This window comes from Mastigoproctus giganteus, chromosome 14, assembly GCF_048544385.1.
Source record: "Mastigoproctus giganteus isolate SK-2022 chromosome 14, ASM4854438v1, whole genome shotgun sequence".
NCBI classification, from domain to species: domain Eukaryota; kingdom Metazoa; phylum Arthropoda; class Arachnida; order Uropygi; family Thelyphonidae; genus Mastigoproctus; species Mastigoproctus giganteus.
Window position 1 is genome coordinate 71,571,490 of NC_143588.1, and position 12,315 is coordinate 71,583,804.

The following is a 12,315-nucleotide window of genomic DNA, read 5'->3' on the forward strand; positions in this document are numbered from 1 at the left end:
GGCAGTGATCACAGTGTGTTGAAGTGGGATTTACTCAAGGAGGTAACTACCATCAGAGGTAAAGGGAAGGGTTTTTGTTTCCGTAAAGGCGACTATGATGGACTGAGACAGTATTTAAATTCTATACAGTGGGACCAACTGATGACGTTACCAACAGCAAACTCAAAATGGGAAGCATTCAAGGAACTAATATTGGAGGCTACCAGGCTTTACATACCAACTAAGAAATATTGTTCAAGGTTTAGGCCTAAATGGTTGTCAGATGAACTAATGAGACATGTGGCAGAGAAGAAAAATGGATGGGATACATACAAATTAATGGGTGACATGGAAGCCTATGATAGATATAAGTTGGTCTGTAACCAAGTCACAAAGGAGATTAGGCAGGCAAAGGCAGACTACGAAAAATCCTTGGCAAAGGATGCAAAGAAAAACAGAAAAAAGAGTTCTTTACATATGTAAACTCAAGAAGGAAAGGGATGAATCAGATTGGTCCACTGGATATTGATGGTTCAACAGTTGAGGATCCTGCTGAGGTGGCTAACAATCTAAACGAGTATTTTGCATCTACATTCACGCATGAGGAGTTATTCAGGAAGGAGAATGATGTAGGTTAAGTAAACATTGGCAGTAAGTTGGATGATTTTGTAATAACTGAGAGGAAAGTGGAGGAGAGATTGTTGAGGATAAACATAAAAAAGGCACCCGGGGTGGATGGGATCTATCCAGTTATATTAAAGGAGGCAGCAAAGGAAGTAAGCAAACCCCTAGCCATAATTATGAGAGCTTCTTTGGACTCAGGGGAGGTACCCATAGACTGGAGATGTGCAAATGTAACCCCAATTCACAAAGGAGGATCAAAGGCTGACACAAGTAATTATAGACCTGTTAGTTTAACTTCTGTTCCAGGTAAATTAATGGAGGCACTGGTTAAAGAAGCACTGCAGGATCATCTAGACAAGAATTCAGTTATAGCTCAGACGCAGCATGGTTTTGTTAAGGGCAGGTCTTGCCTGACCAATTTGATTGGATACTATGATGTAGTCACAAAAGAACTGGATGCAGGGAATAACTTTGATATTATATATTTGGATCTTAGAAAGGCTTTTGATACTGTTGCACATGGAAGACTGCTGCACAAATTGGAGCAGTGTGGCATTGGAGGCAAATTGCTGCTATGGATAAGGGGATGGTTGAGTGGCAGAAGACAGAGAGTGGTAATCAATGGACACTGCTCAACGTGGACTAATGTTATTAGTGGAGTTCCTCAGGGTTCAGTGTTGGGTCCGTTGTTGTTTTCGGTGTTTATGAATGATATTGATGATGAGATATCAAGTTTAATGTCCAAGTTTGCAGATGATACAAAGGTTGGCAGGGTTGTCAAGGACAGTACTGACACTATGCTACTGCAATAGGATCTGGAAAGGTTGAGCAGATGGGCTGAGAGGTGGAAAATGAAGTTTAACATTGACAAATGTAAAGTACTACATATGGGAAACGGCAACCCCAGAGCAACGTATCAACTCTGTGGTACTACACTGACAGCGGTAGAGAATGAAAGGGACCTGGGGGTGGTTTTGCAGGCAGATATGAAGTTTTCTGAGCAGTGCAGATGGGCGGCAAGAGTAGCTCATGGTGTATTGTCAATGATATATAGGAATTTTTCTAGCAGGGATAAGGAGGTGATTATTCCCTTGTATAAGGCAATGGTCATACCACACCTAGAGTACTGTATACAGGTCTGGAGGCCTCATTTCAAGAAGGGTGTAGAGATGCTGGAACGAGTACAGAGAAGGGCAACAAGATTAGTGAATGGAACAAAGGGGTGCTCTTACAAAGAAAGACTTACATTTTGCAAATTACAGTGTCTGGAGACTAGGCACCGGCGAGGTGATCTGATAGAGGTGTATAAAGCCTTGAATGGTTTGAGCATGCTCAATGCTGATGGGATTCTTCCTCTTGCTCAGAATAATTACCTGAGAGGGCATAAATTCAAATTGAGGAAAGACAGATGTAGGATAGACGCGGGGAAATTTGCCTTTAGCCAGCGGGTGGTTGGTTGCTGGAATAGACTTCCATCCCTTGTCGTGGAAGTTGATAGCCTAAATAAGTTTAAGGCTCAGCTGGACAGGTATTTCGAACGAACAGAGGGATGAAGTGGTTATTTTTTTATTTATTTATTTATTTTTTTTTTTTGGCTGATACTGCATAAGCTTGCTTTCTTGCATCAAATGCCTCTACTAATGCTAAAACAATCATCCAATAAATCTACAAAAGCCTTGCTAGTGTGTGAGTGACCAGCCCCCAAATTCCAGTCAATATCTGGGAAATTAAAATCCACCATTATAAGACTCTCTGATTTACTGGCCCACTATTTCCCTGTAAAGTTTCTTATTATACTCATCAGAGTAATTAGGCCTATAGCACACTCCTACTCTCAATTTTGATCTCCCAATGCTTATGTCACACCAAACTGACTCGACACTGCACTGTCCAGCAATGTCGACTGGCTTCACTTCCTTGATTTTATGTATTTCTTAACTAATAGCATAACCCCTCCTCCCTTCTTATCCTGTCTGTAGACATTGTGCTCCCCAAATTCCAGTTCTGCATTCCTTATATCTGTGCGACACCACGTCTCTGAAATCCCCACAATATCTGCCTTTGATGTTTTGAGCAATACTTCAAATTCATCAAATTTATTTACTAAACTCCTAGCATTAGTGTACACGCAAGTATACATGCACCTGTTCTTTTTCTTAGGTACCCTAACACAACCCATGTGTTCATTTGTACCCCAATGATTCCCAGCAGTCTGTGAAATATCCTGCATCTTATTTTCCAGGCTGCGGCTCATTCCAATAGAAGCAGTGCAAGAATCACTTTCACCTCTGCCAGTGGCTACTATTAATCTATTATTCCTTGTATCCCCCCAATCTAGCAGTTTTCCGACCCACCTTACACTGCCTCAATAGCATCAGCAAACATTCTTACACCCTTTCTATTTAAGTGTATCCCATCCCTGTAGAAGAAGTCTCTCCTGTTAACAAGTACAGACCAGGCTGAAAAAAATTCTACCCTTAAATCAGCATGTTTTTTTCATATTAAATCAGCATGCTTTTTTCATATATATTATAGGAGATTTCATGTGAAGATAATACTAATTCAATTTGCATTGGCCTACATTTAATTCAAATATCTTTCATATGTAATGAGAAAATTCATAAATAAAAAGAATTTCAATTTTATAGTGTGATGCGTTTTTTTTTTTTTGTTATTGTAATGCTAACTCAAATAGCAATCTAAATGAAAGAATGTTAAATTCCTTTTGTTAAAGAAAATATCTAACTCAGCAAAAACAGTCAAAATTTAATCACAGCGAATTTTCTTTCGAATTTTTTAATTCACTCCAGATTCTGTGTATTTCTGTGAAGTTTATAAGAAAAAAAAAAAAAAAAATTATTAGTGACTCTGATTAGTAAATGATGCAGTGTTTGTAGGATGCCAGACATAAAACAATAAATAAAGGAAAAGAATTAAATAAAAATTAGAACCAAATTTAAAAGCAGTTCAATTCATTCATTACAACGAAACCTAAAACAACAGTTGAGATTAGTCAAAATGACAGATGTAAATTTATGGATTTAAGGTCAAATAAATAATATTTTAAAATATAATGGCCAGATATTGCCTAAAATGTAGTCTAGAAGGATATTAAGATGAGAGTGATGTGTGCCAGTTGCAATAAACATTAATAAATACAGAATTTTATGTAAACACTACTGGGTTCAGGTGACTGATAATAAAAGGTTTCAATACAGCGAGACAGGTTGTTGTTGTTATTTGGTTTTTAGGAGCATTAGCAACTAAGGCCATATTGCTCCGGGGATATGCGGTGGTCATTCCCTGACCTTTCTGCATCCTCCGTATTTTGTGGGCACGGGCTCGAACCCCGGTCTAATCAAGAAGCGTGTGCTATGCACTGCTGCTCCTGCCCACCTGGCTATAGAGGCGCCGCGAGACAGGTGCACAGGCCTCAGTGTACTCACAAAATTGTATTGAAACCAGCTACAATTAGTCACCTGAACCCAGAGTAGTGCATATAAAAATCTGTATTTATTAATATTAATTGCAAATGTACATATACTGTCATCTTAATCTCCTTCTAAGCTACATTTTTAGCAATGTCTGGCTATGGTATAGAAATCATTAAACATATTTTAAGGTATTATTTACTAAATTATAATATATATGTGAAAATGTAAGTAAATTACCATATTATACTGGAGAAATGAATTAAAAGTATAAGAGGGAGAGGAAAAGAAAATTCCAGAGGGGTGAAAAAGGAGGGATTTGAACCAAGGAAACAGAAAACGACGGCATTTAGCGTCACCACACGGCTACCATAACTGTTGATATAAACTTGCTGAAACTTTACTTATATTATATTTCGCTATTCTTCTGTCATTGTTAGCATTTTTTTTTTTTTTTTGTATTGCAGTAATAATTAATTGTGACTATCTCATCAGAGAAACGATATATTGTCCATCGCATTTACAAAACTTTAGAAAATTCTCCAGGAACTCTTCGCAATGTTCTGGCCTGTTTCTGTGTCCTCAAACTGGTGGCTCCACTGTCTGTGTTTTAACCTGTAATAAGAATTCACATTGTCTTCTATGGGAGTGTCCACTCTGTATGTTACTACTCTGTGGGTGCCGCAGTAGTTCGAAGTTGCACTGGGCAACAAAGTTGGTGTTGGCAACGGCCTTGTGTGCCAGTGCATTGTCTGACAGAAGATGGGCACCTTTGGTTAACATTCCATGCCTTTTCACGCTTTTGTGACCTTGTTTGATTTTAAATATCTCATATAGTGGGAAAGGATGCTGGTCCCTGCTTTAAAACATTGGGTATATGATATAACTATTAAATAGTTTTGTAAGCTACATACAGTCTAAGGATGCATACAAGAACATAACAATAATTTCATATTCACCTCAAAATGGAATGGTAATTATTAACAATGCGAAGAAATTATAACAAAACCCAGATACCAATGTGGCATTCTCAAACCTGGAGGGGTGGCAAGTCCAACCAAGAAAAAGAATGGAAATTATACAGTTTGTGCCATTTTGAATTAATATAATGTGAAAACATAAGATTAAAAATGAGTGCAAGTAAAAGGTCTGTGGGGATCAATACCAGGTCATGATGAATTAAGTAGAAATGTAAATCTACAGCATAGTTTGAAGAGTTATTGGTAAGAAAAAGGTTCAGTGTTTGTCTGGTTGGTATGTAACTATTACAAAAATAGTGGGGATATAACAGAGATCCAGTAACCTCTCAATTTATGAACAATTGATCCTATGATCAAGTATTCTGATACGTAAAGCTTAATTTAAAAACTCAAAATCTTGATCTTAAGAACTTTTGCTCATTTCCAGCAATTGCACAGTGTCACCTCAAAAAATAAAATGAATGAGAATATTCTGAATAAAAATGACGTTTATGTATTCAACCTATATTATATAGACATGTACAGTGCAGTAATGCTTTTTTATTATTATTATTACAAAACAATGATGGTAATTATTACCACAAAATCGATGCAGCAAATTAATACTATAATTAGGGTTATATTTGGAAAAGTGTGATTCTGCTACCTAGGTACAAAGATACTGTTATGTTCAAAATAAAATCAAAAATTAGAAAAAGAATGTAACACACTCTCAGTAGTGAAAATGCATAACTCCTCATTCAAGAAGTTGCACCCACCAAAGGGTGTGTGCCACTTTCTTTATTCTATTTATTTCATAACAGAAATAAATAGAATAAAGAAAGGGAACTCAAGTACCAGCTCTTCAAGGGAACATCATCAACACTTGTGAATTCCAAATAAGATCACGTTTTAGTTGCTGACTGCTATTAGTCAAATGTAATAGATGTCCTTCTATGATCTGAATATAGAACTAAATTAGCAAACTAACTAAAGTCAAATCATAAGGCCAATGAGATTGGGGAGGGAAACAAAGGGTTGCCCTTACCAAGAAAGGCTTCAGTTCTGCAAATTGCAGCATCTAGAGACTAGGCACCTGCAAGGGGGGGGGGGGTCTGACTGAGGTCTATAAGGCCTTGAATGGGTTGAGCAGACTCAATGCTGATGGATTCTTCCTATTGCTCAGATTATGAACCTGAGGGGGCATAAATTTAAATTGAAGAAAAACAGTTGTAGAATAGAAGTGTGAAAATTTTAGTTTAGCCAGCCAGTGGGTGGGTGGTTGATTGTTGGAACAAACTTCCATCATTCGTTGTGGAAGTTTAAATAAATTCAAGGAAGAACACTAGACAAGCTTTTGGAGCAAATGGATAGGAAAAATGGGAATTTTTTTTTTTTTTTTTTTTTTTGGCTGACGCTGTATAAGCTTGCTTTCTTATATCATATGCCTCTACTAATGTTAATGCTAATATCCAACTTTTAACTTTCACAGACTTGTTATTTACAGTTTCATTGAGCTTGTTACATTTTTATTTTATTCCTTTGTTAAAACCACATTTACTTATTTTATATGTTATTATTATCTTTTAATTTATGTAACCTCTCTAGCTATGCTGTAATGGAGTACTGCACTTACTTTATTGGATGACAATCAATTACTGTTTTGGCTTGTTTAAATTTTCTGGTTACTACATCTGATGTAGTGATTAGGAAATTAAAATTTCTTCTATATTCTTCAGATGTTGAGCATTTGTATCCTCATAATTACTGTAATTGTTTTCTAATTGATTTTTCTTCTTCTATATTCTCCAAAGGCTTGAAGGCAGCAGCACTTTGAAAAGTGGCTAGGTGTATCTAGCTAGCTACTTTTCACAGTACACTAGTAGTTAGATAGACTAGCTAACTACTAGTATAGTGTGAAAAAATTATGCAGAGAGACCAAGAAATTGTAATTTAAGTTTAAAATTGACAAATACAAGGTACTGCATATGAGTAGCAGTAACACCAGAGTAACATATTAACTGTGTTCTAGTACACTCATGGTAGTGGAAAATGAAAAGGACCTGGGCTAATTGTGCAGTCTGATATAAAGTGGATCGATGTGATAACACTTCAATACACATCTTAAAAGTTACTTACGTGGTGTAAAAGTATTTATTTCTTTTAACTTCTCATAAAAACAAACTGTAGTTCAGAAAGTTAAATGGTGTCAGATTGCTTAATACCCGTAATTTGAATGAGTGTTCTGTGATTTTGCACTTCTGTCACAGTATTATTATTATTAGCCATATGGTGCAAGGAAGCCTAAGGCTTATGCTGCACCAACCAAAAAAAAAAAAAAAAAAAAAATTGAATTACCCAGAGAGAGAAAGAGAGAGTCAGAAGTAGAAGGGAATCACCAAGAAGGAGAAGAATGATGATATCCAGCTCAGGACCCTGGGTGTGCCAAGTCCATACTCACCAGATGTGAGCCCCTGGGGTTAAATTTTGAAAACATGGTGCAACATTCCAATTACACACTATCTGCAAACGTAGAAGTGACGTTCTTCCATTAATTATGCTTATAGAACGACAGAACAAAGTTCTTTTCTCACGATTGAGTTGTCAATTTTAAGTTTACTGAATTTCAGGAATATCATGTACTTAAAACGAAATTAGTAAATAAATGTTCTACGTTTACCATTTTCGCTGTCGCTTTTCCTTTTTCTCGTCATCTTATTCCGAATGTTCTTCCTCTTAACAGAAAATTTACAATATGAACTGCCTGTGATTTCATTATTTTGTTTGTTTTCCTCCATTTTTTGATCAAATTTTTGAGGTTATCACTTGCTGAAACTAACCAGCAGGGTCACGAAACGTAATAAGAAATTAACCTAATTTCTAGCTCAACAAACCTATTCCTACGAATTGTAAATCACCGCCCTCTATCGAAAATAGATTTCAGTAATAACTTGTGCATCTCTATAAATTTCTTGATTTTAAGAAAATTTTCATTTCTCTGTTGAATAAGAAGTTTATTCACCAAGTGAGGAAAAAAGGAAAGATCTCATCAAATCTTTTATAGTGGGGCTTCTAAAACTATTTGCTGTCCTTCTAAAGCTTTTTTACGGACGGTATGAAAAAAAATTACAGAAAAACTAAATTTCATTCGGATGAATAAATATACGGAATAATTTTACAATATCTTCCACAGGATAAAAGTTGCAATGTCTTTGTCAACGTCAACTGTTTGATAGACAACTAGCATTAGCATTAGCATTAGTAGAGGCATATGATGCAAGAAAGCAAGCTTATTCAGCATCAGCCAAAAAAAAAAAAAAAAAACCCTCTCCCATTTCACCCCTCCGTTCGTTCGAAATACCTGTCCAGTTGAGCTTTAAATTTGTTTAGGCTATCAACTTCAACAACAAGTGATGGAAGTCGGTTCCACCAACCAACCACCCGCTGGCCAAAGGCAAATTTCCGCACATCTATCCGACATCCGTCCTTCCTCAATTTGAATTTATGCCCTCTGAGGTGATTATTCTGAGAAAGATGAAGAATCCCATTGGCATTGAGCATGCTCAAACCATTCAAAGCCTTATACACCTCTATCAGATCACCTCGCCGGTGCCTAGTCTCCAGACTCTGTAATTTGCAAAACTTAAGCCTTTCTTCGTAAGAGCAACCCTTTGTTCCATTCACTAATCTTGTTGCCCTTCTCTGTACCCGTTCCAGCAGCTCTACATCCTTCTTGAAATGAGGCCTCCAGACCTGTATACAGTACTCAAGATGTGGCCTAACCATTGCCTTATACAAGGGAATAATCACCTCCTTATCCCTGCTAGAAAAATTCCTGTATATCATTGACAAGACCCCATGAGCTACTCTTGCAGCTCGTCTGCACTGCTCAGAGAACTTCATATCTGCCTGCACAATTACACCCAGGTCCTTTTCATTCTCCACCACTGTCAGTGTAGTACCGCAGAGTTGATACATTGCTCTGGGGTTACTGTTACCCATATGTAGTACTTTACATTTGTCAATGTTAAACTTCATTTGCCACCTCTCAGCCCATCTGTTCAACCTTTCCAGATCCTGTTGCAGCAGCATAGCGTCAGTAGTGTCCTTAACGACCCTGCCAACCTTTGTATCATCTGCAAACTTAGACATTAAACTTAATATCCCATCATCAATATCATCTATAAATACAGAAAACAACAATGGACCCAACACTGAACCTTGAGGAACTCCACTAATAACATTAGTCCACGTTGAGCAGTGTCCATTGATTACCACTCTCTGTCTTCTGCCACTTAACCATCCCCTTATCCATAGCAGCAATTTGCCTCCAATGCCACACTGCTCCAATTTGTGCAGCAGTCTTCCATGTGCAACAGTATCAAAAGCCTTTCTAAGATCCAAATATATAATATCAAAGTTATTCCCTGCATCCAGTTCTTTTGTGACTACATCATAGCATCCAATCAAATTGGTCAGGCAAGACCTGCCCTTAACAAAACCATGCTGCGTCTGAGCTATAACTGAATTCTTGTCTAGATGATCCTGCAGTGCTTCTTTAACGAGTGCCTCCATTAATTTACCTGGAACAGAAGTTAAACTAACAGGTCTATAATTACTTGTGTCAGCCTTTGATCCTCCTTTGTGAAATGGGGTTACATTTGCACTTCTCCAGTCTATGGGTACCTCCCCTGAGTCCAAAGAAGCTCTCATAATTATGGCTAGGGGTTTGCATACTTCCTTTGCTGCCTCCTTTAATATAACTGGATAGATCCCATCCACCCCAGGTGCCTTTTTTATGTTTATCCTCAACAATCTCTCCTTCACTTTCCTCTCAGTTATTACAAAATCATCCAGCTCACTGCCAATGTTTACTTTACCTACATCATTCTCCTTCCTGAATAACTCCTCATGCGTGAATGTAGATGCAAAATACTCGTTTAGATTGTTAGCCACCTGAGCAGGATCCTCAACTGTTGAACCATCAATATCCAGTGGACCAATCTGATTCATCCCTTTCCTTCTCGAGTTCAAGTATGTAAAGAACTCCTTTCTGTTTTTCTTTGCATCCTTTGCCAAGGATTTTTCGTAGTCTGCCTTTGCCTGCCTAATCTCCTTTGTGACTTGGTTACAGACCAACTTATATCTATCATAGGCTTCCATGTCACCCATTAATTTGTATGTATCCCATGCATTTTTCTTCTCTGCCACATGTCTCATTAGTCCATCTGACATCCATTTAGGCCTAAACCTTGAACAATATTTCTTAGTTGGTATGTAAAGCCTGGTAGCCACCAAGATTAGTTCCTTGAATGCTTCCCATTTTGAGTTTGCTGTTGGTAACATCATCAGTTGGTCCCACTGTATAGAATTTAAATACTGTCTCAGACCATCATAGTCGCCTTTACGAAAACAAAAACCCTTCCCTTTACCTCTGATGGTAGTTACCTCCTTGAGTAAATCCCACTTCAACACACTGTGATCACTGCCACCTAGTGGTTCATTTATCTGCAGGTTCTTAATGCATGAAGAATCACTACTGATAATCAGATCAAGAGTATTGCTCCCTCTAGTTGCCTCACGAACATGCTGATGTAGAAAACAATCATCCAATAAATCCACAAAAGCCTTGCTAGTGTGCGAGTGACCAACCCACAAATTCCAGTCAATATCTGGGAAATTAAAATCCCCCATTATAAGACTCTCTGATTTACTGGCCCACTCTATTTCCCTGTACAATATATTATTATACTCATCAGAGTCATTAGGCCTATAGCACACTCCTACTCTCAATTTTGATTTCCCTATGCTTATATCACACCAAACTGACTCGACACTGCCCTGTCCATCGATGTCGACTGGCTTCACTTCCTTGGACTTTGTGTTTCTTAATTAATAGCATAACCCCTCCTCCCCTCCTGTCCTGTCTATCCTTTCTATACACATTGTATTCCCCAAATTCCAGTTCCGCATTACTTATATCTGTGTGACACCACGTCTCTGATATCCCAACAATATCTGCCTTTGATGTTTTGAGCAATACCTCAAATTCATCAAATTTATTTACCAAACTCCTAGCATTGGTGTACACGCAGGTATACATGCACCTGTTTCTATTCTTAGCTACCCTAACACAACCCATGTGTTTACTTGTACCGCAATGACTCCCAGCAGTCTCTGAAATATCCTGCATCTTGTTTTTCAGACTTCTGCTCATTTGAATAGAAGCAGTGCAAGAATCACTTCCACCTCTGCCAGTGGCTACTGTTAATCTATTAGTCCTTGTATCCCCCCCAACTAGCAGTTTTCCGACCCACCTAACACTGCCTCGACAGCATCAGCAAAAATTCTTGCACCCTTTCTATTTAAGTGTATCCCATCCCTGTAGAAGCAATCTCTCCTGTTAACAAGTACAGTCCAGGCTGAAAAAAATTCTACCCCTTGAGCCTTGCACAATCCCTCCAGGGCCGAATTGATCGACAAGGCTCTCATCATATACTCCCTCCTATCGTGTCTGGGCAGAATTGCAGACACTTTCAAGTTCAACCCTAATTCACGGCTTTTTTTCAACAGTGACCTGTACTTGCTAAGTAATTCCGCCGGTCTCCTACTCTTAATATCATTAGTGCCAACGTGTACAACTATATCACCTTTTGTGCCCTGAAAAGATGATATCCGCTCTACAACGTCATCAACCTTTGCCCCTGGCAGACATACCCTGGTCCTATTCCACCTATCCTTTTTACAAAGCATGTTCCCCGTTTAACATTAACGTTATTCTTATACAGAAAATCTCAAATCCGGCATCCTAGGGACCCAACACATGTTGCAGATTTGAAAATTCCGATTTTTTTGAAGGTCATGTTGCATAACTTAAGTATTCGGGAATAATTTGTTATTTTTATTTGATAATACAGTATTGTTGTTATTTGGTTTTTAGGAGCATTAGCAACAAAGGCCATATTACTCCGGGGATATGCGGTGGTCAAACTCCGACCTTTCTGCATCCTCCGTATTTGGTGGTCACGGGCTCGAACCCTGGTCTAATCAAGAAGCGTGTGCTATGCTGCTCCTGCCCACCTGGCTACGGAGGCGCCGATAATACAGTAGCTCAGATCCTTATTACCTCACAGAACGATAGTCGCAACCATTAAACCAAAATGTTAATCTGTACTGCCGGATTGGTTCAGCGTGTAACGTCAGTGGCGGATTACCCATTACGGCAATGAGGCACGTGCATAGGGGCCCCAGGCTTTGGGGGGCCCCAAGCCAAGGCATTTTCCTATAGTGTTCTAAAATAGATTAATGTCTTCAGTAAACAT

The 12,315-nt window shown here is 38.3% G+C and overlaps 1 protein-coding gene across 1 annotated transcript in view; it reads right to left on the reverse strand.

Annotated features, from left to right (window-relative positions):
• Window positions 1-7,885, reverse strand: part of mdlc (RING finger protein mdlc) — a 97,035-nt gene extending 89,150 nt beyond the window's left edge. The window contains exon 1 of the mRNA XM_090388259.1: window positions 7,674-7,885. Coding sequence (XP_090244385.1) covers window positions 7,674-7,791 — 118 coding nt within the window. The 5' untranslated portion in view covers window positions 7,792-7,885. The remainder of the gene's footprint in view (window positions 1-7,673) is intronic.
• Window positions 7,886-12,315: the final 4,430 nt, after the last annotated feature.